Source organism: Ipomoea triloba, chromosome 5 (genome assembly GCF_003576645.1).
Source record: "Ipomoea triloba cultivar NCNSP0323 chromosome 5, ASM357664v1".
Taxonomy (NCBI): Eukaryota; Viridiplantae; Streptophyta; class Magnoliopsida; order Solanales; family Convolvulaceae; genus Ipomoea; species Ipomoea triloba.
The window spans coordinates 16,198,679-16,224,765 of record NC_044920.1 but is presented as its reverse complement, the minus strand read 5'-3'; the positions used below and the strand labels follow the sequence as shown (position 1 = coordinate 16,224,765).

General features: G+C 40.1%; 1 protein-coding gene across 1 annotated transcript; it reads left to right on the top strand.

Moving 5' to 3' along the window:
- The first annotated feature begins 713 nt into the window (after positions 1–713).
- On the top strand, positions 714–4,814 carry LOC116019844 (phospho-2-dehydro-3-deoxyheptonate aldolase 1, chloroplastic-like). The gene is made up of 5 exons (XM_031260192.1): positions 714–1,424; positions 2,267–2,544; positions 2,792–3,068; positions 3,195–3,440; positions 4,246–4,814. Exons 1-5 carry the CDS (start codon positions 858–860, stop codon positions 4,501–4,503), a joined length of 1,626 nt encoding a protein of 541 aa, XP_031116052.1. The 5' UTR covers positions 714–857; the 3' UTR covers positions 4,504–4,814.
- The last annotated feature ends 21,273 nt before the right edge of the window (positions 4,815–26,087 follow it).

Below are 26,087 nucleotides of genomic sequence, written 5' to 3'. Positions count from 1 at the left end.
ACCCATTTACACTAAATTTTGCACCAAAGTTTATTTCATCCACAATCCATTTACACCAAATTATATTCATGCACTAAAATAATTTGTATTTTATAATTTAAAACTTTAATTTTGCTTAGTTTAATTATTTTTATAAAAAATATAATTTTGATATAAATAATAATATTTTAAAATAAATTTTATGTTTTTATGTATTTTAATTTTTAATTATTTTATAGTCGATATTGATCTTGTTTTAAATGTCTTAATGCGATCTTTAAATCTTAATAATTTACTTTTAATAATATAAAATTTTAAAAGGAAACAATTAGCAAAAAGAAATTAAAAAGTTTCACACCAAAATGGTGTAAATGAATATTGTATCACCATATTTGGTGACACACTATTCACTTACACCATTTTGGTGTAAAATTTGGTGTTTCCTTGGAGCAATATTGCACCAAATTTTTACACCAAAATGGTGTTTGGTGACTTCCTTGGAGATGACCGGTCACAAATTTTGGGGAGAAGTCTAAGCAGACTAGCACTATTTGAGTAGGTGATGTGATAAGTGATAAGCAGGAATGAGCGACTAGCACCAAGCCACCAACCGAATGGTAAAATGACGATAAAGTCCCTCTCAACCACCACAGCATTTGGCAGCTTGGGCCCCACCCTATTTCCTCTTCCTTCATCAACCTCCCCTCACACACACACACACACGCACAACTACCAAAGTCAGTAGTGAAATGTTGTTATAAAATCGCTCCCTCCCCATTCTTCAACCGCATTAGCATTGTCTCCACACAGCTATACAACAACACGCTAAAAAGCTTCTCACAGGCATATCGTCGAACACGTTGGGTAACTCTCTAACAATGGCTCTTCCATCCGGCAGTGCCACCTCTCTTCTCCCCAACAAAACCCTTGCCCCCTCTACCCACCAACAACCCGCTTCACCTCTCTACAAGCATGGGTTTTCCCTCAAGCCCCCAGCCAGATCCGTCCGCCCCATCTCTGCCGTCCATTCTGCCGACCCTTCCAAGTCCTCTTCCAAGCCAACCCCGCCTGCCGCCACTTCCGCCGCCGCCACCGCCGCCGCGGCTCCGACTGCGTCGAAGTCGCGAGCTGGTGAGGGTAAATGGGCTGTGGATAGCTGGAAATCCAAGAAGGCGCTTCAGCTCCCTGAGTACCCGGATCAGGTTGAGCTTGAATCGGTGCTGAAGACTATTGAGTCTTTCCCGCCGATCGTGTTTGCTGGAGAGGCACGCAGCTTGGAGGAGAAGCTGGGAGAGGCCGCAATGGGTAGGGCGTTCTTGCTCCAAGGTGGAGATTGTGCCGAGAGTTTCAAGGAGTTCAATGCTAACAACATAAGGGACACTTTCAGAATCCTCCTTCAGATGGGAGCTGTTCTCATGTTCGGTGGTCAAATGCCCGTTATCAAGGTTAAACCATTTTTATCCTCATTTTCATCAAGTTTTTTGCTTTTATTTATTTATTTATTATTCAGCTTGTTGTTTGATTAATATAGAGAAGCAATCTCGTTTGCATTCTGGTTATCGTTTACAAACTAAAAGTTATGTTTTAATGATAATAAATTGAATTCGATTCCTAGTATTTTGATATTGTTGAGGAGGTGAGTAAGGGCCAAGTTCCCCACCACTTGGCTGGGGATTGTTGTGCAGAGTATAATAAAGGTCAATCCCAGCAACAAGCACCACGTGACCACGTGACCACGTGGTGGAAGAAATTGTTGGACGGAGTCCAATAAACGTCAAGTCTAAAGTCACGAGGCTATTGGATTGGCTAGTGGATTGTTGGGCGGAGTCCAATAAAGGTAAAGCTCAGCACCACGTGGCTAGGGATTGTTGGGCGGAGTCCAATAAAGGTCAAGTCCAAAGTCACGTGGCTATTAGATTGGCTAGTGGATTGTTGGGCGGAGTCCAATAAAGGTAAAGCTCAGCACCACGTGGCTAGGGATTGTTGGGCGGAGTCCAATAATGGTCAAGTCCAACATCACGTGGCTAGGGAACTGTTGGGCGGAGTCAATAAAGGGTCAAGTCCAACACCCTAACTAGGAAATTAAATTGTCTCTCCACTACTAGTTATAGCTGGCATCAGAGTCAGGTCATGTGTTTGTGCTGGGAGGGGATTGTTGGGTGGAGCCCGTAAAAGGGCCAAGTCCAGCACCATGGGAAATAAAGTTGCATTATAGTTTATAACTTTTGGCATAGTTGTAAGTGTTTGATTCTAACCTGTATTATACATGTAATATCTTTATAAATAGGTAGGAAGAATGGCTGGGCAATTCGCTAAGCCAAGATCAGAGTCCTTTGAGGAAAAGGATGGTGTAAAGTTGCCAAGTTACAGGGGAGACAACGTGAATGGAGATGCATTTGATGAGAAGTCGAGGATTCCTGACCCCCAGAGGTTGATCAGGGCCTATTGCCAATCTGCAGCTACATTGAATCTCTTGAGGGCTTTTGCAACTGGTGGTTATGCTGCTATGCAGAGGATAACTCAATGGAACTTGGATTTCACTGAGCATAGTGAGCAGGGGGATAGGTATTTTCTCCCATACTGTATGTATGATGTATCTATGTGCAATAGGTGTTTTATGATGTTCAGGTTCTGCATACTTTGTTTGGTTTCAGAGTATTACTTTTATTCCAAATGTAAGAAAAAAAAGAAAAGAATTTAAATCACACTTTTAAACTCAAAAAACTGGAAGCTAAGATTAGACGATGAAGTAGTTTTTTTTTTTCAACTAGCTCATAAAATATATTGTCATTTCTTCTTTTGGCTTGATCAGGTATCGTGAACTAGCTCATAGAGTTGATGAGGCCCTTGGTTTCATGAATGCTGCTGGTCTTACAATGGATCATCCTATCATGAAAACCACTGATTTTTGGACATCCCATGAGTGCTTGCACTTGCCATATGAGCAGTCACTCACCAGGCTGGATTCAACGTCTGGCCTCTACTATGACTGCTCTGCTCATTTTCTTTGGGCTGGAGAGCGAACCCGGCAACTGGATGGCGCTCATGTTGAGTTCTTGAGAGGAGTTGCTAACCCTCTGGGAATTAAGGTTAATATTCTTCCGTGTTGTTAGACTACAGTTGCTTTTATTCGTTTCGCTAACACGGCTCTGCTGTTTGCTAATTATATGAAACCCATGATAAAAATCTGTAACTAACATAGTGTTGCTCTGCAGGTGAGTGACAAGATGAATCCAGGCGATTTAGTCAAGCTCATTGAAATTTTGAATCCCCAGAACAAGCCAGGGCGGATCACAATAATTACGAGGATGGGAGCAGAGAACATGAGGGTCAAGCTTCCTCATTTGATTAGGGCAATCCGAAGGGCTGGGCAAATCGTTACTTGGGTATCTGATCCCATGCATGGAAATACTATTAAGGCTCCTTGCGGTCTAAAAACTCGACCTTTTGATTCAATCCGGGTAAATACTTCCATTTCGATTTTAAGTTCCTTCATGTTTCATATGGATATCCTTAATTTAGCATGCCTTCCACTAGAAAATCCAAAGACATATTTAAGATTAAAGTTTCAAGTAAATGAAGCCATAATTGTGTGGTTCGTACTTTGTTAACTAATATCATGGATGATATCTTTCCCTACAAATAGAACAGTCTGAGGAAACATTTATGCTGCAGTGTCCCACTCAATAATTCATCAGAAGGGCCAATAATTGAATGTTTCATGAATAATCATATGGCAGCAGATTCTAACTTTTCTAGGGATTTGCCCATAGGGCCCGCTCTCTACAATTGTTTGACAAGTTGAACAGATGACCCTACTAAATCAACATTAAATAATGAGGGAAAAAACTAGTTGTGCTTAGAAAAAAATTAATGATATTCAATTAACAAGACTATGACTAAGAATCTGAAATAGATTGTTTAGCTGTGGAAAATGCATTTTGGGTGTGAAGTAGTCAAGGTAATGTTTTGTTTTTGAGTTTTTAAACTGTGGATTCAATCATACAAAGTATGTCACTGTGATAATATGTAGTTAGGTGTGCGTCTCTATCTGTGGGTTGTATGGACCCACTAGTTTTGGTGTGGCTTTCTTTTCATCTTCTTCTCAAGTGGCTGAATCTTTTTAGAAAACTTGTATCTAAGAATGATTTCTTGTTGAAGATGTTAACGTTATAGTTTCAGTGTTCAAGAACGCACATTAAATGCTAGAATGTATTTGCTCAAAAAACTATATATCTCTCTCAAAGTGTCATTTTCTGCATTCAGGCCGAAGTGAAAGCTTTCTTTGATGTGCACGAGCAAGAGGGGAGCCACCCTGGAGGTGTGCACTTAGAAATGACGGGCCAAAACGTGACAGAGTGCATTGGTGGATCTCGAACTGTGACTTTCGATGATCTGAGCTCACGTTACCACACCCACTGTGATCCTAGATTGAACGCCTCCCAATCCCTTGAGCTTGCATTCATTATCGCCGAACGCTTGAGGAAGAGGAGAATCGGATCTCAAACCACACTACCACTGTGAGAGCAGTTAGAGGATGGATTCTGATTTCCCCCTTGGCCCTCCTCGTTCTCTTGGTGTTTGCCTTTGTCGATCCGTTTTGTTTTATACTATTTTTTATCCTGTTTAGAACTATGTTATGTCCAGTGTCCTGCAATGCATACTCAGGAAGAACATGATGGTATGATGTATGAGAGTTCGATGGCAATGAATAAATCAGAAAGTTAGTTATGCAAATCTCTTAACTGTTGTATGAAGAGTTTGGAATTTGGAATAGGTGATGTAGATCCTATTGCCCATTGTTAATACAGAAAGTTTCAAGTGAATTGTATCAATATTTAAAATTTGGTACTTTACACGAACAAATTTGATTTTAACAAATATGATTTGGACGCATCGAGTTTGGATCTGAACAAACTTGAATTTAATTGTTGAAGTTTAAGCTTGAAAATTTATAACAAATTGCATTAGAATCTCTGTTGAGAATATTTTCGCTACGTCCTTTTCACTACTTGAGAGTTTAGATATAGTGAATAACGCACTATTCATGCTTGACACTTGACCTTCAAATCCTTTGTCAGAGGTTTATATATGGTTAGGATCAATCCTACAATATGAATTATATTAGGATATATGGTTAGGATCAATCCTACAATATGAATTATATTAGGATAGAATTAAAAGAAAAAGGATAGAGTTTGAATTATATTAGGATAGAATTAAAAGAAAAAGGATAGAGTTAATAACGCACTATTCATGCTTGACACTTGACCTTCAAATCCTTTGTCAGAGGTTTATATATGGTTAGGATCAATCCTACAATATGAATTATATTAGGATATATGGTTAGGATCAATCCTACAATATGAATTATATTAGGATAGAATTAAAAGAAAAAGGATAGAGTTTGAATTATATTAGGATAGAATTAAAAGAAAAAGGATAGAGTTGTAATTTGATTAGAATCTATAATAAAGGAAATTAATGGAACATAATAATTACCATATATTAAGGAATTCTAATCATGGTAACCCAGTACAAATTATGTTGGGATCTTTTGTCTAATTTTAATGCACAAACCGTAAGAAAAGGAGAAGAATTATTGACAGATGTACAAGAGTCCTACATGGCACACAATAGTATGTACACGTACATATGAATTCATATTAATTTTTCTAGATTTTTATTGGTTGGATCGGTGTGTGCGTCCGTGGTTGCGAGCGTGTGCAAAACTCTGGGGAAAGTTTGATCGGGCGTCGATATACATATGCAAATTAGTGAATGCAATTTTGCGTACGTTCATGGAGTTCATCAGGGGTGATTTTGAGATTTGGTTGGTTGGTCTGTGCAATAATGGGTTAGTGTTAGGGTGTGCGCAACTCCGGCTATGACTGTGTGCGCGGGCGTGAGTGTTAGCGTGTGCGCGAGGGTTGATAAAAATATCCAAAATACTAATTGCAATTTGTTGTGCGTTCATGGAGTTAAGCATAAGTGATTTTGAAGTTAGGTTTGTAGGTGAGTGTGTTATTGGGTTAAGTGTGGGCAAAAACCCTTATTATGCCACTGTAGTAGTGTGCGTGTGCACGTTACTGATAGTGTACTTACGTGTTTCTGGCATGCAAATTGCCCATGCACTAGAAAGCCTTGAAAACACAATATTCGGAGACAAAAAAGATGGGGAGACTAGTCTTGGAAAACGCGCAACAATGAAAACATATTGTGGGGTCCCGGCTCCGGAAACAATCATAGTGCACCCACCTAAAGTTTTGAAGAACAAAGGATCTGGCAGGCGAATAAAATCAAGAAGGGAGATTGCTATCAAGGGATGAGAAAAAAAGGACACACGTGTAAGACATGTGGATTGGCAAACGGATATGATAGCCGGAACTGCGTAAAGAAAAAGAAACGGAAATTGAGAGTTGCCCGTGCACAAGCCAAGAACGTGTAATTTTAATAATGCATAGATAGTGACCTTTGTCTCTTTCAATTAAACAGTTGTCTTTATATTATTATCATTTTGGTTGAATCGTTACAGATTTTGATGAATGATTTTGGACAATTCTACTTGTTTATATAGTTACTTGCCACCTATGAAAAGCGTGTGCAGACGCTAGTTGAGCTATGTGTGTTTCACTGGACGTAGAGTATAGTGTGTGCATTGACAATTATCAGAGTGTGCATTTTACTGACACAGAGCTTGATTTAATGCAATGGGTGGGTGCATTTGACGTTTGTAACATGAGAAACTAAGGTAATAAATAAATATAGAAGATAGAGTATGTAGTATTATGCTTGTATAACGAGTGTATAACCACCGTAAGAACTCACAGTGAGTAGTTAGTATTTAATGGGTATTACATGATAATGTGTGCATGGGAAGGATTCCAATGCGTGCGTTCAAACACTAAATCAGGTGCAAGTTCCTGTACTGTGTGCGCATTTAGTATGTTAGGTTGGTGCATAATACTGAACATAATTAAACCCTGTTAAAAAATTAATATTTTTCTCCCCACATGCGTGTGTAGACACTACTAAAGATGGGTGCGTTTCGCTGAAAAGCGTGTGCACACGCTTGTTGAGCTATGTGCGTTTCACTGAAGTAGATTATAGTGTGTGCATTGATGGTTATCGGAGTGTGCATTGTACTGACACATGGCTTGATTTAATGCAATGTGTGTGTGCGTATGACGTTTGTTACATGAGAAATTACGGTAATAAATAAATATAGAAGATCGAGTATGTAGTATTATGCTTGAATAAAGAGTGTATAACCTACTTAAGAACCCACAGTCAATAGTTAGTATTTAATGGTTATAACATAATAGTGTGTGCATGGGAAGTATTCCAGTGCGTGCGTTCAAACACTACACCGTGTGCAAGTTCCTGTACTGTGTGTGCATTTAGTATGTCAGGTTGGTGCATAATACTGATCATAATTAAACCCTGTTAAAGTAGTAACATTTATCTCCCCACATGCACAACAATAATTAAGTATCCAACAAATGAAATAGTGCAACAATAGGCCTGATTTATTTGAAAACGTAAAAGTCAACATCAACCGAAAACAAAGTAAAGAATATTAGCAACCCATATTTGATAACTGAAAACTTAATTAAAGAAAACATAAAACTACTGAGGTTCGTCAGCCAATAGTTCAAGATTACCCCAAGTCCAATATCACACACAACTCTCTTTTGGCTCGCATTAAATCACTTCATCGGTGAGACTAACTGCTTTGGGCTCCCACGGATCTTCATAGGGGAGAACAAGTCTACATCTTCACCACCAAGCCCATCATCAGAATCATCCATTGGGCATGAGGGGGCAACACCACCGGGAGAGATACAAAATCGTCAGATGACAGACTATCCACCATCCCATTTTGATTACCTTCATCAGTGTTCCCTGTTAATTGATGTACATCAAATTAAAACGCACCAATTACCAGAAAAGAATCAAACAATAAGAAAAGCAATAATGCATAAAACTGATGCACACACTTATAACCTAAAGAGCACAAACCCCATACCTATCACGCACACACCGAAAGAGCAAATTTGTGTTTCTCTATTGGGCTGTTTGGTTCACGGAATAGGTAGGGAATGTCATAGCATTCCCAGTAATAACCTATTCCGTTGTTTGGTTCGCATTTGTATTCCCAGAATTTCCTAGGAATGAGCTATTACCCTTGCAATGGTAATAGCTATTACCAGGGCCCCCCTGGTATTAACCTCCGAGACCAAGCAAGATGTTGGAGACCTGGCCTCCAAGGGTGCAAGGAACTCAACTCGGTCACCACGAGCGTAAGGAGCCCGAGCTCGATTGCTATGAGCATAAAGAGCCCTAGCTCGACCAACATGAGGATGAGGAGCCAGAGCTCAGCTGCGATGAGCGCAAAGATCCCAAGTTTGGCCTTTATGGACGACGTGGATGATCTAGGTAGACTAAGGGGTCCTAGAGACCCAAAGAATGGGTTTAGACCCCCCCCTAAGGGTCTGGGCTGCGACTAGCAAATTTTTCTTCTATATGTGTGAGAACCCGAGCCCCATCATGAGGCTTGGGACCCTTTAACGAATCATTGGAAAAATTACGAAAGATCTGGAGAACCAAGGGGCGGGTTGGACCCCCCAAGAGTCCCAAGCTGATATCATTGTTCTAGACAAGGTGCACCTGGCGACCCTAACCCGGAAGCCCGAAGCTATTTTATTTTTAAAGGTAAATGGGGGGCTTGACCCCAAATATTGACATATGTTCTCCCTAGAAGAATTTGCAAAGTCTAACCTCGTCTAGCACAAGGCAGAGTAATTAACCCTATGGTTGCGACCATGCACTCCGGCCCTGACCTTGGCATTCCTTAATGGTAGTACATGGGGGACGCCCTTGTAACACCCCTCAACTAAGGCTGAGATAAAGCAATAAACTTAAAGTTGCTAAGGAATCTCAACACTAAACAACAGAAATGCGGAAGCGAATCTATACCAAATGCGGGGTGCTACGCCACATCCAGGCTCAACCAAAACCTAGATGCTAAGGCGAATTCGAACATAAGTCTTAAAATCATCAAAACAAAACACAATCTAATATGTTGTTACATCCACAATGTCTAAGGCACGCAGGCCTCAAAGTCTAAACATCACAAAACCACTTAGCTAAATTCATAACAGAGGAATAGAACTACAGTCTAGCGCTCTCACGGGCAGGTTCTACTCCATACTTGGAAAACAGTTAGAAATATTAGCAAAGAAATACTAAGTAATACTCCACTCACACTTGTGAGAAATACAATAGTATAGCATAGCTTTGTAAATAGATTTTACGCACACATATAGAATATATGCCAACGAAACTATCATTTGTTAAATACCAGGAGACTCAACAATGAATCAAGCTGAATGAATCATAAACCAAAGACATCTCAATGAGTTCAATATCAAGGACTGAACCCACAATACCACAGTTCCATAATAAGACACTTAGACAAAGCACAACCTCAACTGGACAACAAGCATAATCAACCAATCAATAACTCAAGGCACTCACATAGAGTGACACGACCTTTACTCCTCATCCATCCATAACACATGTACATCCGGTTCACCAAACCAACCACTCACAACATATAACAGAGCCGTAGCTCATAGCCTCCAACCAACACCTCCAAACCATAACATAAATGACATATCACAATGTCATATCACAGTGGCGTATAAGCCTAGTCACAAAGGCATAAAAGCCCAATCACAGAGGCATATAAGCCCAATCACAGAAGCATGTAAGCTCAATCACAGAAGCATGTAAGCTCAATCACAGAGGCATATAAGCCCAAATAACCCCATTTCATAATAATAAATACATATATAGAGCCGTAACTCGAATAACCTCCTTCCCAAGGGTATACATGACACATGGAATCCAAGGAATCACTCACAAGAGTTCAAGACCTCAACACATCAAACTCAAGTTCATTTCCAAAAGAAATATTCATACCAAGAAGTACTCAGATTAAGAACATGAATAATAGGACATCATGCTCAGAACAATAACCCAAGAGTCAACCAACAATACTCAATCAATACTCCAAGATAGAGAACCAATAACAATGAATTGACACTTAATAATCAAGATAGTATACTCAACAAAACAGTTAGAATATACCTCAGAAGTCAAAGATAGGATAACACATTACTTGACCACAACACATAACTGGAAACAGAGAGGGAAATGAACTGGCAGAACGTTCTCACAGAATACACCATTCCGCTGAACCACTCCACTAGAACTGGCAGAACACTCTCATGGAGCACACCATTCTGCTGAACCACTCCACTAGAACTGATGGAAGGGATCCACGGACTGCACCTCCCCGTTACACCTCACCGCCTTGTTCTTGTGGAACATTCTAACGGGACACATTATATCGTTGAGATGCACCGTAAGGACAAATCCAATCCCAGAATACTTAGACTCAATACACAAAGCAATGAACACGGTAGGTCATTCCAGTACTCAGATTAGGATCAGATTACACATTTCAGAAGCCAAATAACACATGGAATTCATCAAAATAATAACCAATCATACCAAGGTTCAAGAATGACTAACACAATCCAAAGATATACAAGATAGGTGATAAGCTCCCAAGACACCTACTATTTGAGTATAAACGAGGGTGTTTTATAGCAGTTTTAGTGTCCTTAAGTGATAATCTTGTGAGAATTTGTGCTTTAAATTCATTAACCACACACAAAGCTATTCTTGGTGTAAATTGAGACATTACAGAGGTCCTGAGAGCTACTAGGAACAACAAACAAGCTAAACAAGCAAACCGAGCAAGTCAAGAGCCTCGAAGGACCCGGAAGGATGCAACCACGTGTGTAGGAGACGTGGCAACATTCCAGTAGCCATCCACGCATGCAACCACGTGTGTGGGTGGCGTGGCAGCATTCCAGTAGCCATCCACGCACCCCACCACGCGTGGTGATGGCGTGGATGGAGCACTGCGCGAAATAACTTTTTAGGGCGAAAGTTCGGAGACTATTTAAGGCACCTTGATAGAATTTCAGAGGAGTTCCTTTCTTTTCTCCATTTTTGGGAGAGTTCTTCCTTTTTGTCAAGTTTTCATTTATTAGTTTTTAGGATAGTTTAGCCTTGCAATTTCACCTTGTAAAGAAAGACTAAAAGCTTGGATTGAAGGATACACTTCTCTACTAGGTGTCTAGGTGATCTCTATTACATTTTAATCTATTTTTATTATCTTGATCTTAGATTGAATTAGCTTTTGTTCTTGAATTCTTGAATATGTGTGGCTAGTTTAATCTAGGGCTTGGATTGTGTGAAGCTATGTTGCTAATGTGATGATCTTATGTCTCATATTGGATTAAATTGCTTTGCTTGTTGAATTTCTATTCTTGTCTATTGATTGTTGTTTTGATGAGATCTTGTTTGGATTTGGCCAATCTAGATGAGAGATTGAGCTCTTGACTCTATCATGTCTTTGATTAGAGTTGAGATTGAAGCCTTGTGACAATCACAGTTCCTATGGAATTCATAAGGAATAGTAGGAAAGTGTGTAGCTAAGGTGTTTGATAAAATGTCTCTTAGGACTTTGGTTGCTTAAAGGCACTCCTAAGTTTAAGAAGCCCTAGTACACAGAGGTGGAAAAGGACTAAGAAGACACACTCTTGAATAGTCAACATCATTGCTCCATTTATCCATTGCTTTAGACACACTAGGATGCAACATAGCTGAGCACTATCCAACCCCTTATTTTCTCATATTTGTTTACTTATATTTGTTTTCTCTCCACATTGCACAACCTTATGAACCTCTTCACCTTTAAATCACCGTTCACCACACCACAACCTCACTCAATGCATCACATGACTCAATTAATCGTAAGCACTAACACTTGACACACCTCCACGTCCCTCCTTCGAGACCGACACTCGGGGAGTCATAGACTCTTCGTTTTATCCTTACACACATTTACATTATTTTGACACCTCACCCCCACTATTAAAAACTACAACACTACCAATAGGCTCAAGATTCCAACAATACACAAGCTATTTCAAGGAAATAATCCACAGGATTCCACAATACACCAAAACACATATATAAGATAGTGAAAGTAGATTTAATGAGACATGGAGTGTTACCCTTTGGTGCTATCTCCTCCAAAACACACCTCCTAGCTCAACCAATCAAACCACCCTCATCATCATGATCATCTTGACCCAAAGAACACCCCAAAGAAACCATAAGAAAATCATAAAGACTAAGGAAATGTAGAACAAAATGCAATCTAATAATGATCTAACACTTACCTAAGTCTAGGAACTCTTAAAAGGTAAATCTTGACTTGAATCCTTGCTAAGAGAAAAAGATGATTTGTGTAGGGTTTTGGGATAGGGAAATGGCGTGAATAGTAGTAGGAAGATGAAGAAGACTAGGTCAATTTGTTTATAGAAGGCTTTTATATGAATCGCATAAAAACTATACATACATAATATATGTATCTTTAGGGTAATTTAATCAAATATGGGCCATTTAATTAAGAATGGGCTAAGCCTTGTTCAAGAATTGATTAATAAGAATAATGCTTGAATTATTAAGGAATTGGGCCAATAATTGTGTACAAAGAATTATAAGGGATGAAAGACTCCAATTGATGTCCCTTACAATTTAATTAAGAAATTGGGCTTTCTAGAAATTAAATAGGCTAGATTAGGAATTATAAATTTATTTAGAAGAATCGAGCTTAATTAATTAAATAACTCCATGGAAGAAAGAATTACCGGGGTACAAGGCAAGATTTAATCCGGGGTATCACAGCCCCCGCTCACTACCTAATGAAAGAACTTGTTATGAGCAGCTTGCTCCTTGACAAGGCCGAGGCCAAGCTGGTGAGGGGAACCTTACTGCTCCTCGGTGATACATTCTATAAGAGAACTTTGTAATGGCACTCTACTATGATGTCTATACCCCGTGGGGGCAAGACTAGTCAATGAAGAGATACATGAGAGGACCTGCTCGACCCACCAAGGGGCCTACACCATGGCCCGAAGAGCTATCATATGAGGGTACTTCTGGCCTAGCATGGTTAAGGAGTGTGTTCATAGCACCCGGAGTTGCAAGACATGTCAACATTTACAAATCGACCCTGGCCAACCCGCCTCCAACGATACCCTATCAGCTCGGTAATCCTATTGTCCAAGTGGGGTGGGCATAGTATGAGCCTGACCCCGCTATTTCCATGTGGGGGACTACGTACTACGGCGCTGTGAAGCAAGCTAACCCCAAGCCGGGGGCAAATTCGCTAAGAAGTAGGAATGCCCATATATAGTAGCAGTCGTGGTCTGCCCATGCAGCTACAAACTCAAGACCCAGAAAGGGAATATGGTAGCTAGAGTTTGGAACTCTAAGCATTTATTGAAGTATTATCAGTAATATATTTTTAGAAGATGATCCGTCCCCTTCATTACAATAAAATTAGTAAAAATTTTGCCATGGATGACTTATTTTCACTTCTTTCAAGGGGAGTGGGTACTTACTTGACCCCTCCAATCGTACCCTAAGGGGGCACGAGGTCCGACCTCGCGTACCAACCCTGACGGAAGAGCCTAACGGCCCGGTGTCTAAGGACTTGGGTCTAAGGACTATCACCCTAAGGGGGCACGAGGCCCGACCCTGCGTACCAATCCCGATGGAAGAACCTTGATAAGCCTCCAAGATACCCATAATTTGAGTACATATTAGGGTGTTTTGTCACGCTTTTAGCATCTTTACATGATAAATTGTGATCAAATATGCTTTAAATTCACTAACCAACACGCAAAGCTACTTTTAGCCTAAATGAGGTGATACAGGAGTCCTGGGAGCCAATAGGAACGAAAATCGAGCTTAAGGAACGAACCAGGCAAGACCGGAACCTCGAAGGACCCAAGAAGACCTCCACACACGTGTTAGTGCGCGTGGCCACAATCCAGTAGCCTCCCACGCATGATCACACGCGTGTGGAGCGGCGTGGAGGCTGCAATGCGCGAATTTTCCTAGGGTTGCTTTTCGGAGACTATTTAAACTCCCTTGATAGATTTTCAGGAAGAACTTCCATTTCCATATTTTTTAGAGTCTTTTTCCTTTCCCAATTTTGGGATTTACTTTAGATAATTTCTAGGAGTAGTTTAGATAATTCTCATCGTAGAAGACAACAAGCTTGGATTGAAAGATCACTTCAACTGTAGGTGATTTCTATTACATTTCTAATCTATTTACTATTTTGTTCTTTGATTGAATTAGCTTTTGCCTTGAATTTCATATCATGAGTGGCTAGTTTAATCTAGGGATTTGGATTGTGTGAATATATGTTGCTAGTGTGATGATCTTATATCTATTTTTGGATCTAAATGCTTAGATTGTTGGGTTACCTATTCTTGTCTATTGATTGTTGTTTTGATGATATCTTGTTTGGATTTGGCCAATCCAGATGAGAGATTTAGCTCTTGACTCTTTCATGTCTTTGATTAGAGTTATGATTGAAGCTTTGTAACAATCATAGATCCTATGGACTTCTTAAGAATAGTAGGATAGTGTGTAGCTAAAGTGTTTGATAAAATTCCTCTTAGAACTTTGGATGATTGAAGACATTCCTAAGTTCAAGAAGCCTTAGTACACAAAGGTAGACAAGGACTAAGAACACACACTCTTGAATAGCCAACATCTTTGTCTTGTTTATCCATTACCTTAGACACACCAAGATGCAACATAGATGAGCACTATCCAATCCCTACCTCTTTACATATTTTTCAATCTCATTTACTTTATTCTCTTTCATAAACCCAATCTTATGAATTCCTTTCACTCACAATTCACCATTCCCCACACTCGAATCCATTGCATGACTCAATCACGTAAACACTCGAACACTTGACACACCTCGACGTCCTTCCTTCGAGACCGACACTCGGGGAGTCATTGACTTTCCGTTTTAACACACACATATCTTTTGACACCTCAACCCTACGTAAAACTGCAAGCCTGTCAAAATGGCGCCGTTGCCGAGGAAGGCAATAGGTTGTAAAATGTTTTTGTTTACTTTGATTGAATGATTGCTAGATTTGAGCATTGTTAATCCACACCACTTTATTTTGTTTCATTTTCTATTCTACTTGTTTTTGCTACTTACCCAATTGACTACTTCTAGTCAATTGTGGAATCTTTGCTTCATTGATAATCTTAATAGGTGAATGCACACGCGAGCAAAAGGAAATCAAGGCTTACGACCTTACATTCCAGAAATCAATAGAGCAACTAGGAAGACAAATACCAAAAGGTCACAAATGGCTTCATCAAGCGAACCAAGAAATCCACAAGGAAGAGGAGCAGCTATACCAAACCCGCCCCTAGTTCTAGTTAATCCACAAGGACCGATTAACCATGAAGAACCAATTCTTGAAGAACCACAAGCTAACAAAGCGAACCCACAAAAACACATTCGTGAAGAAGAATACTATGGAATACCTCAGGAACCACAGAGATCAATTGCAGATTATATGACTCCAGATTTTAACATGCACAACTCGATCTATGTACCGCCGATGGAAAACGTCAACTTTCACGTGCATCCAACTATTCTCACACTGGTCCAGAATAGCCAATACTCAGGATTGCCGTCCGAAGATCCCAATGCACACATAACAAGGTTCATACGAGCATGTGGGATGTACAGACAAGAAGGCGTTAGTGAGGAGATAATTCGACTTAAGTTATTCCCATTTTCGATTATAGGAGAGGCAGCACGTTGGTTGGAAAGCCAAGACGATAATCATTTCAGATCATGGCAGCAGTTGCATCGTGAATTCATGAACGAGTTCTTCCCCATCACAAAGACTATGAGGATCCGAAGGCTAATACAGGAATTCAAGCAAGGAATGCTTGGAGATGGTTTAAGGTTCTCAAAAGACAATGCCCGCAAGATCTGATGCACCCATGGGACGTGATTAACTCATTCTACGGAGGGCTAACCGATGAAGGAAAGATGTTACTTGACTCATCCTCCAGCGGTGCCTTTGTCTCCTTAGCTTTGCCCGAAGCTGAAGAATTGATCGAGAGAATATCTAAGAATACCTCTTGTTGGTATGACCGACGAGGAGAGCACGGAGGCATGTATGAGATTAATAGCTATGTGGCGAGTGAGGCGAAAATAGAGGCAATGAACCATGAGATCAAGAAGTTACAGGCCATGGTAGAAAAAATGGAAGGAAAACCCAAGCCTTGTAAGGCTTTGGCACTTTACTGTAACATCTGTGGAGGACCACATGATACTAATGTCTGCACTTCACCGTCTGCATCCGAGCAAGTTGAGGCGGTGGATTATCAAAGGAACTCCAACTACAATGCTTATGGACAAAATCAAAGGTCGAACAACAATTGGAAACATGGCGAGGGATGGAACAACAATGATGGATATCAAGCGCGAGGACAATATAATTATGGAAACAAGCCTGCTTATGGACAAAATGACAAGGGCAGATTGATGTATAATCAAAATCAAGGCAATGGAGGCCAAATGACCCAGTTCAGGCCACAATACTACTCTCAACTTGACTTTACTCAACAGAGGAGGGATGATATTCGTGAAGTAGATGAAAGGCTTACCAGGACGATCATGGAATTAAAAAATGATCGAGCAAATCTAAAGCAAGAGATTACTCAGGAAATCAAACAAGAGATTTCTAGCTTCAGACAAGAATCTAAGGCTACACTCAAGACCATTGAGAATCAAATCTCACAAATGTTCAAGATGATGTCTGAGAGACACTACGGACAACTCCCTAGTAACACAGAGAATAATCCAAAAGAGAGAGTCAATGCTATTGATGCCAAGGAAGAGAAGCACGAAAATTGTGACCCGATAGATATTGTTTGCGGAATATGCCAATGTAGGAAAAAAGGCAAGGGAGATGAGACTACCTCTTGTAGTCCCAATCTTGAATCAAAGACTGCGAGCGCTTCGTGCACCATTTCAATGAAGGAAAGCAATGAGAAAACCACTTCTGAAAACCGCCCCAAAGAAAAGTCACAAGACAAAACCAAAAATGCACGGGAAAATGAAGCGGCACGAGAAGGTACAATTAATGCTTTTATCCAAAAATTTTTCAATAACAAAGAATGCCGCGCGTTATTTGATGACGACAATTGTGATAATTTTACTTGCTTAAGCCAAGAGTCTTCGGCTTGTTTGACTGAGGGTCACCCTAGAAAGAAGGGCGACCCAGGAGCTTTGGTGATTCCTTGTCCTATACAGGACATGGATCCTCAAAATGCTCTAGCCGATCTCAGAGCTTCAATCAATGTCATGTCCTCAAATCTCTTTAAAAAATTGAACTTACCAAGTTTGAAACCGATGAGGCTGACACTCCGTTTAGCCGACGGGACCACACGGTACCCCGAAGGCTTGGCGGAGGATGTTCTAGTAAGAATAGGGAAATTTCTTGTGCCTGTCGATTTTGTTGTTTGTAAGATGGGAGATACATAGCCCCATGGTTCTTTAATTCTTGGAAGACCATTCTTGGCTACTTGTCAAGCCCTCATAGACGTAAGCTCGGGGGAGATAACCTTGAGATTTGATGGACAAGCCACGAATGATGACAAGGTAAGAACAGAGGAGACTGATGAAGAAGTGAGGGCGATGGTCAGAACAAAGACCAAATCAAAACCGAAGTGGAAAAATGACAAGCTGACATGGAAGAACACGTGGGTACTGAAATGTTTTCTACCCACTACCAAGGAGTATGGTTGAAAAATGAACAAGGTATGATGCGTCTAGCCAAAGACGTAAACTGTGGCACTGCTTGGGAGGCAACCCAAGGTCTAATAAATTTGTTTTTATGTTCTTTTTATGTTTTCATTTTAATGTTTTGTTACAATTCCATTTGGTACCATGTTTTGGAAGACTAAATTGTAGGATTCGAGACTGAAAAATGCGTTGGAAAGGCCTAATACAGACATAGGTGTGAAGAGAAAGACCAAAATCTGAGAAAAATGACGCACCAGGGTGACACGCACGGTCACACGCGTGTTAACCGGCGTGGGAGCAATCCAGTAAGTCCCCACGCCCGGTCACACGCGTGCTAACCGGCGTGGGAACAAAATAGAATGTCCACACGCGCGTCCACACGCGTGTGGACGTGCGTGGAACCAACACCACGAGATATAGACCCATTCGGCCGAACCACGCCATTTTGCACTCCAAAACCTAAATTTTCTTCTCTTCTCCACGCAAGGTAATCTCCAAACTTAAAGGTTTGAGCATAGTGAATTATTTTCATGTCCAAGATGGTTAAAAGCATCACTATCAAGGTAATTTCATATATTTTAACCATTTATTTGAATATCCATGAGTTTGGAAGATTTGAATGTTGAAATGTTATCCTACATTATCTTGTATGTTTTTGAATGATTTGAATGTTTAAATTGGTTTATAATGCTTCATAGAACTATCCTTTGATGTTTTCTTTCATGAGGCTGCAATGCGCGAATTTTCCTAAGGTTGCTTTTCGGAGACTATTTAAACTCCCTTGATAGATTTTCAGGAAGAACTTCCTTTTCCATATTTTTTAGAGTCTTTTTCCTTTCCCAATTTTGGGATTTACTTTAGATAATTTCTAGGAGTAGTTTAGATAATTCTCATTGTAGAAGACAACAAGCTTGGATTGAAAGATCACTTCAACTGTAGGTGATTTCTATTACATTTCTAATCTATTTACTATTTTGTTCTTTGATTGAATTAGCTTTTGCCTTGAATTTCATATCATGAGTGGCTAGTTTAATCTAGGGATTTGGATTGTGTGAATATATGTGATAAGTGCCAAAAGTAGCCATATTTTAGGGGTCATTTAGGTGTGAAATATGCTATAATAGATGTCCATTAGGCCTAGAAACATGCTAAGATAGGGTAATTTCATTGAATATAGGTCTAGGGACTAATCTTGTGTGTTTCATTATAATTTGCACAATTCTTGCACTTTGCAGGGCATTCCGGTGACACTTCAGTAAAACGGACGTAACCGGAGCTAGGAATGTCCAAATGAGACGAGACAGGTGGCTATGGAACCGTATCGAAGAGAGCTACAACATAGAAGAAGACAGAAGAAACAAACTTCATCACACACGCTCACACGCGTGTGAGCCGCGTGGACGCGACACAGCGCGGAAATTATTAGGGCGAGATTTTGGGGGCTATATATATGCCCTTTATAGGTCTTTTAGATCAGTTTTTAGCAGCCCCCAATAGCTTTAGATCTGATTTCCCTTTTCAAATTCTTCCCCTTTGGGGAAGAAAACATTCCTCCTTAGAATAGATTTAGGATTTGAAGATGAAGATGTAGATCTAAGAACTCTTTAGGTGTAATTTCTCTTCTATTAATATAAAGTTTACTCTTTTATATTCTTGCATTGTTTATATTGTTTCTATTTATGTTTATTATGGTAGAGTAGAGTAGTTGGGTGTGTGTGCCCTTGTTGATCTATGGATTGATGCTTATACTTTATCTTATGATCTTGGTATTGTGGGACTATGATTGATATTTGTATGGATGATGTTGTTCAATATTTTCTTCTATTTCCGACCGGGATAGTTAGTGAACCGAGTGGAAGTGAGAGTGTGCGCGATAGCGGCCTCTCACGAGCCCAACTCATCTATATCTCCGCTCTTAATCCGAAAGGATGAGATCCGAGAGGAGTGGTAGGCAAGATGTTCGATAAAATGCCTCAACCGAATGAGGATTGAGAATTTGAGTGTGACGCCACTCAATACAAAGACCGTGACTCCCTAGATCAATCCCGAAACCCAATTCCAAGCTACCTACGATAATCAATCCTTTGGTTTAACTTTGGCATGCACCCCTTTCCTTTTACCTTTTGTATTTTTCATCTTATTTTACCTTCAAACCTTTCAACCACCCATGAACAAAACCTCCACCTTTGATTCTTGCAACTCTTACCTTTCAACCTCATGAATGCCAAGACGTATTCGGTTCCCATTCGCCATCCTTGAGAGACACGACACTCGGGGAGTCTTGACTCTTCGTTTTATCACTTCCACCCTTCACATTCACTCACCACCATACACACAACATCAATATGTTGCTAGTGTGATGATCTTATATCTATTTTTGGATCTAAATGCTTAGATTGTTGGGTTATCTATTGATAAGCACCAAGAATAGCTTATTTTAAGGGTCATTTAAGGGCTAGTATTGTATAGTTTATTACCCATTTTATAAGAATATCATGCATTTAGACTCTAATGTGACCAAAACTTCTAACGAGAGTGTGGAGGATGTTTTTAAAGTATTCTACAGCCAAAAGGAGGACTTAAGACCAAAACTGAGCAGAAAGTGAAGAAACCATGAAGCAGGAGCCTCCCACGCAACCTCACACGCGTGTGGAGGGGCGTTGAAACATTCCAGTAGCTCCCCACGCCCTCCACCACTCGTGTGGAAAGATCGCGGAAAAAAGTCTTCAGGGCTCGACGCGTCGAGAACGTGCCATATGATGTTTCTGGAAATTCCTTGAGGGCTCGACGCGTCGAGAGCCCTGTGACACCCTAAAATTCAGCTTCGGGAAAAATGTCTATTTTGCCCCTGTTTTGTTCCCACTATATAAGGATCATTATCCCAAGCCTTAGGCAGTAGATTTTAGCATACAATAGCATAGATTATGTCTCTCTTAGGGATTTTCTCCCCTCTTGGGGGAAATTCCTCTTCTTTCATAGTTTAGATTAGATCTAAGGACAAGATTGAAGATTGAGATTCCAAGAACAAGATTGTAAAGATCCCCTTTCTAAGGGTGGTAATCATTATCTCCATTATCTAATCTTATACTTGTTTCTTTGTTATTTCCTTTCTTGTTCTTGTTTCTTTATAATGTTAGAGTAGATTAGAAAGGGGATTCGTGGCCCCAAGGTGAATCTATGTGGATGTTTGATATAAATTGCTAGATTAAATGTGAGCTTTATGATTGTTGGATGATGATCTTGTGTGGATTATGTTTATTGATGCTTTGTGCCTAAGTGTGGCCACATTAGGTAGCAAACCCAAAGGAAGTGAGTGTGTGCGCGATAGCGGCCACTCACGAGTCTCACTCACCCACATCTCCGCTCTTAGTCCGAAAGGACAAGATCCGAGAGGAGTGGTAGACAAAGTGTTCGATGAAATGCCCCAACCGAATGAGGATGTGGGAGTCCAAAGTGTGACGCCACTTGGTGATGTGCCATGAACTCCCTAGTCTATTCCACATCTCTAGCTCACGAGACCATACAAAGATAGTCCACATAGAGAAGCCTAAGGCCCCGATCTCCGTCTTTACTTTTCCTTTTATCACACCCAACACAACCTTCCAAAACTTACTACTTATGACCTCCAATCTTAGCAAATCCCGTAACTCTTTTCCTTCAACCTCTTAGATGCCAACACACTAATTCGGTTCCCATTCGCCATCCTTGAGAGACACGACACTCGGGGAGTCTCGACTCTTCGTTTTACCACCTTCACATTCACTCCCACTAAAACCACAACATCAAAATGGCGCCGTTGCTGGGGATGGCAAACGGTTTCGAATAGTGTTGACATCTTTGAAGTAGAATTTTAAGAGTTCGTGAATTGCTTTCTTTTTATTTGTTTTATTTTCTTATTGTTTTCATTATTTGCTTGAAGAAGTGAGCTTGCATTGTCTTGTATATCTTGTGCTCACTTGCAACTACTTTAGTTGCAAAGATTTGTTGTTGGCTAAGCTTTGTGCAGGAAATTCTTGTTAAAATTCATTTGAAAGCTTGCCAATGTATGCTCCAATGTATCCCCATGGTTGCCCACACCATGAGGGTAATCCTTTAAACCATGTTCCACCCCAACCATATCCATATTATCCCCATTCCACCCATACTTACATTTCACCAACATACCACTATCCACCTCAAAACCCTTATCCATTTCCATATCACTACTTACCGCACCCAACTTCCTATCCATCTTATATACATAACCATCACTCACCACCATACACACACCCTATCCCACCGAATCAAAACAATTTTCCCCCATAATACTCCACTTATCAAAATGACTCGGAAAGCTCTAAAGAAATATTCCAAAACATAGAGAGTAAGCTTGCACTAATGATGAGAACAATCAACCCAAGCTATACTCTCGAGCCATTTTCGTTCCATAATTCCCACCCAAACAACCATGACCAATCTCCATCACAAATTCTTAAAGGAAACAATCCTACACATTACCTTGAAACACCACCTTCCAATCCGTATTTTACCATACCCAATCCTCGTGATTATATCCCACCGGCCAAGAACGAAATCGAAATTCTTAAAGAGAAAATATAAGTGTTCACAAGAATGGCCAAGGAGGATACGGCTAACTTGAAAGCCGAAATCCGGAGCGAATTAAAGGATTATCTCGCTACTCTCCCCGGGAAGAAGGACTTCCATTGGAGGAGATCGAAACGAAAATGCTAGTCATGATGGAGGAGTTCATGAGGACAAGTTCATCACGGATAGACTACCCACTTGTAGAGAATCTCCCAATCTCGAAAGCCAATCCAAGGGTTGAGGCACAAAACGCTGGAAAAGAAGTAGGTAGTGAAGGGATGGTAGATTGTTATGCTCCGGGGCTAGAAGAAGTTCCAATTTTCAAATTGGAAAATCCAAAGGAGGTCGAGATGGAGAGCGATGATGAGAACATCGAAGTAGTATGGGAAGATCAAGAGCCTACATATGGTAACATTCCTAAACCTTCTTGCATTACTACCTTCGAAAGTCCATGTTCTTTGGATAGATTTACTTTTGACACTCGAGTGGATGACTCCCTTTTACAATGCAACAATGATTTATATTCTTATGATACTGAATGTTTTTATTTTCGGGAGGATGATTCCATAGGCTTTGTTGGTAATTTTATCAATGAGTGCGAAAGTCTTGATAAAGATAATCATGTTCCTTTTAAAGATGACTCCCTACTCATTGATATTTCTATTACTTGCGACTATGATTGCTTTAATTTTTGGGAGGATGACTCTATAGTAAATCGTGATATATTGTTTGGAAATCATAGGGATTCTAGTTTGTTTGAAGATGAATATGATAGTTTTAAATTCTTGGAAAATGAATCCTATGATTTGGGACGAGATGAATTGATAAGTGAAGGGGAGATTACTTTGTTATATTCTGAAAAAGAAAAGGGTGATTCTTTTAGACAACTAGAGTGGGGAGATGAGAATAGAGAGTGTGAAAAAGAGATGGTGGATAAGGAGGGAATTTTCACATTTGATTTGTTCGAGGGAATTGAGGGGGGTGATATGACCTCCAGTGAAGGGATATGGTCTCAACCTTATGATCAAATTGATAAGACCATCAAGGGTGGAAGAGAGCATGAGAAAATAGGGGAAGATCACACTACCTTTGAGAAATCAAGGGGAGTGTTTGAAGCCATGAACCTTCCGATTATACACCTTGTTCTTCCCTTATTTGTGTGGGTATTCAAGGATGTTTCCCATCTTGGGGCATTTCTTGAAGCAAAAGTACATGGGACGCTTGGTAAGGTCCCAAAATCTGTGTGCTTCGAAGGATAGAGCACACAACGTCTGGCCAGGAGACGTTAAACCATGGCGCACTTGGGAGGCAATCCTAACGTTATCCTTAGATTAGAATTTTATTTCTTGTTTACTTTTTCTTTTCCTTAGTTTATTAACAATTTTCTTTTTAGAATAGTATTGCTTGAGCTAACAATGCAGGTGATTTTTGGTACTAAGCCAAGACAAATAAGGTAAACTGGATCAAACATGGAAGGCAAGAGCCAGGAGACAAAGAAGGTGATCAGCGCTGCTGACCACGCCTGCTCACACGCGTGGTGGCAGGCGTGGAAACTTTCCAGTGCTGATCCACAAGGGCCAACACGCGTGTGAGCCGCGTGGACAGGTCCTGAAAGATTTTCGAGCGTTATTTTCTTTTCATCCAATTTTTCTAAGTCTCCTAGGTCTGGCCGTGCTAATAATCACAACTTTTAAGCAAATACCAAAGGTAGGAGGATGATGAGCCGACAATCTTCAAATAGATGGGCAGTAAAACTGAAGATAAGGTTGTAGACGCATTGTATGGTATATCATTCTAACTTTTTCTTCCAATTTTTATGAGCATATTTGCTTTGGTTCACAAAGGATGAGTCGCATGATTTTGTTATAATGGGTATAGTATTTTTTTTAGAAAACTTATTTAAAGCCCATAGCACACTTTTTAAGTGTGGAAAGATGCTTTAATGCACAATCTTTTAAGACCCTAATCCTTTTTCCTTTGTTCCTAATGGAAACATCGAGGACGATGTTCACTTTTAAGTGTGGAAAGGATTTATGCTTCTTGAAATAGTTGATTAATTGAGTGATAAGGTTTAGGACCTAGAGGGCGTGTTATTGCCAATACTATCTAGGAGGGCTCCTAACCTTGTGCCAAATTTGAATGTTCTAAATATGCTTTAGAAGTTACTGTTGGTCCCGATAGGGTGGTGAAAAGTCTAGAGGGGGGGGGGTGAATAGACTTTTCTAACAATTAAAAACTTTATAACACTTCAACCAGAGAGATTTCAAGTGAATAAATTCAAAACTGCGTAAAACTGAAGAGATACTTGACATGCAATACGTTAGAAACTCTTAAAATAACTCACAGAATATGTATGCAAAGTTTGAGCCACATGCGAACGTGGGAACACACAAACCCAGATGATATGCTTCAACACAGTACGTAAAGGGTTAGTGAGTTAAAACATGCAAATATGTAAAGTGCAGTAAAGTAAATGAGAGGCAGAGATTTATAGTGGTTCGGAGATGGTGTAATTCTCCTACTCCACTTCTTCCTTGCTCCAAGGAAGGTTTCCACTATCTTCAATCACCCATATACAATAGTGAAACTCCCGAGTGCTACGCACAAAGCTACACTCAACCACGAGCTCTCAGCACAAAGCTAAGCTCCCGAGCGCTACTCACAAAGCTACGCTCCTCGAACGCTACACACAAAGCTACGTTCCCGAACGCTACGCACAAAGCTACGTTCCAACTAAGTGTTACGCACAAAGCTACACTTAGTTCACCCGAGTGTTACGCACCCAGCTACACTCCTTTCTACCCTCGGTAGAGATACAACTGTTGTTCAAAGAAATAAAGATTTCTTTTCTAAGACTTGAATTCCTCTCGTGTATAGCTCAAAAACTCAGCACTTTGTATTTTGATTGCATTCACCGCTCAATACCACTTTCTTGTCCGTTCTCTACCGTGCTTGTCTTCAAGTCTTCTTGGGCTTCTTATAATTCAAAGAATTATTTGCCCGTTATGAATATTCAAATTTTGAACGTTCACTTGATCTGATTGGTCATTTCAATCTGATCTTGATGGCCATACCTTCTCATTTAATGACCATACCGTTGATCTGATAACTTGCCAATTTGATCTGATAAAATCTCCAATTTGATCTGCACATTAAATGTCGCTGGTAACTTTTGACAAATTACCTCTGTAAATTGCTCACAAAGTCTTCTTTTACGGCTTGATTGATCCTTGAAACTTGTAGCCTCCAATTTTTGACTTTGTTGCCTTCTCAGCTCGATATTGCAGACTTTGTATCCTTCAGAGCTTGATATTTTTTACTTTGTTGCATTCTTGATTTTGATCTTGGGCAAGTTGATCTTTCAAAATATTTTTCCGGGTGGCTCTTGCTTGAGTATGAACAATGATCTTCAGAAAATCATCACCTTCAAATTTCTTTTGGTTCAGGGTATTAAGTACTGAACCCAACATATTTGAGACATGCAAAAATGACTAAGTGTAAGTTACACTCTTAGTTGCTCCATAGCATGCTCCATAGTACTTAAAAATAGCCTTCACGCGTGTAGAAATAATGTAGTGTACACGCGTATGTAATCCATGCAAAGTTGCTCTACTTTGACTTTGACTTGCTCCATTTGACTCAACTAGCTCCATCACTTGCTCTATTGACCAAAAAAACTAGCTCCAAAGACTTGGCCGTGTGACTTGCTCCCAAGCTTCCTCTTTTG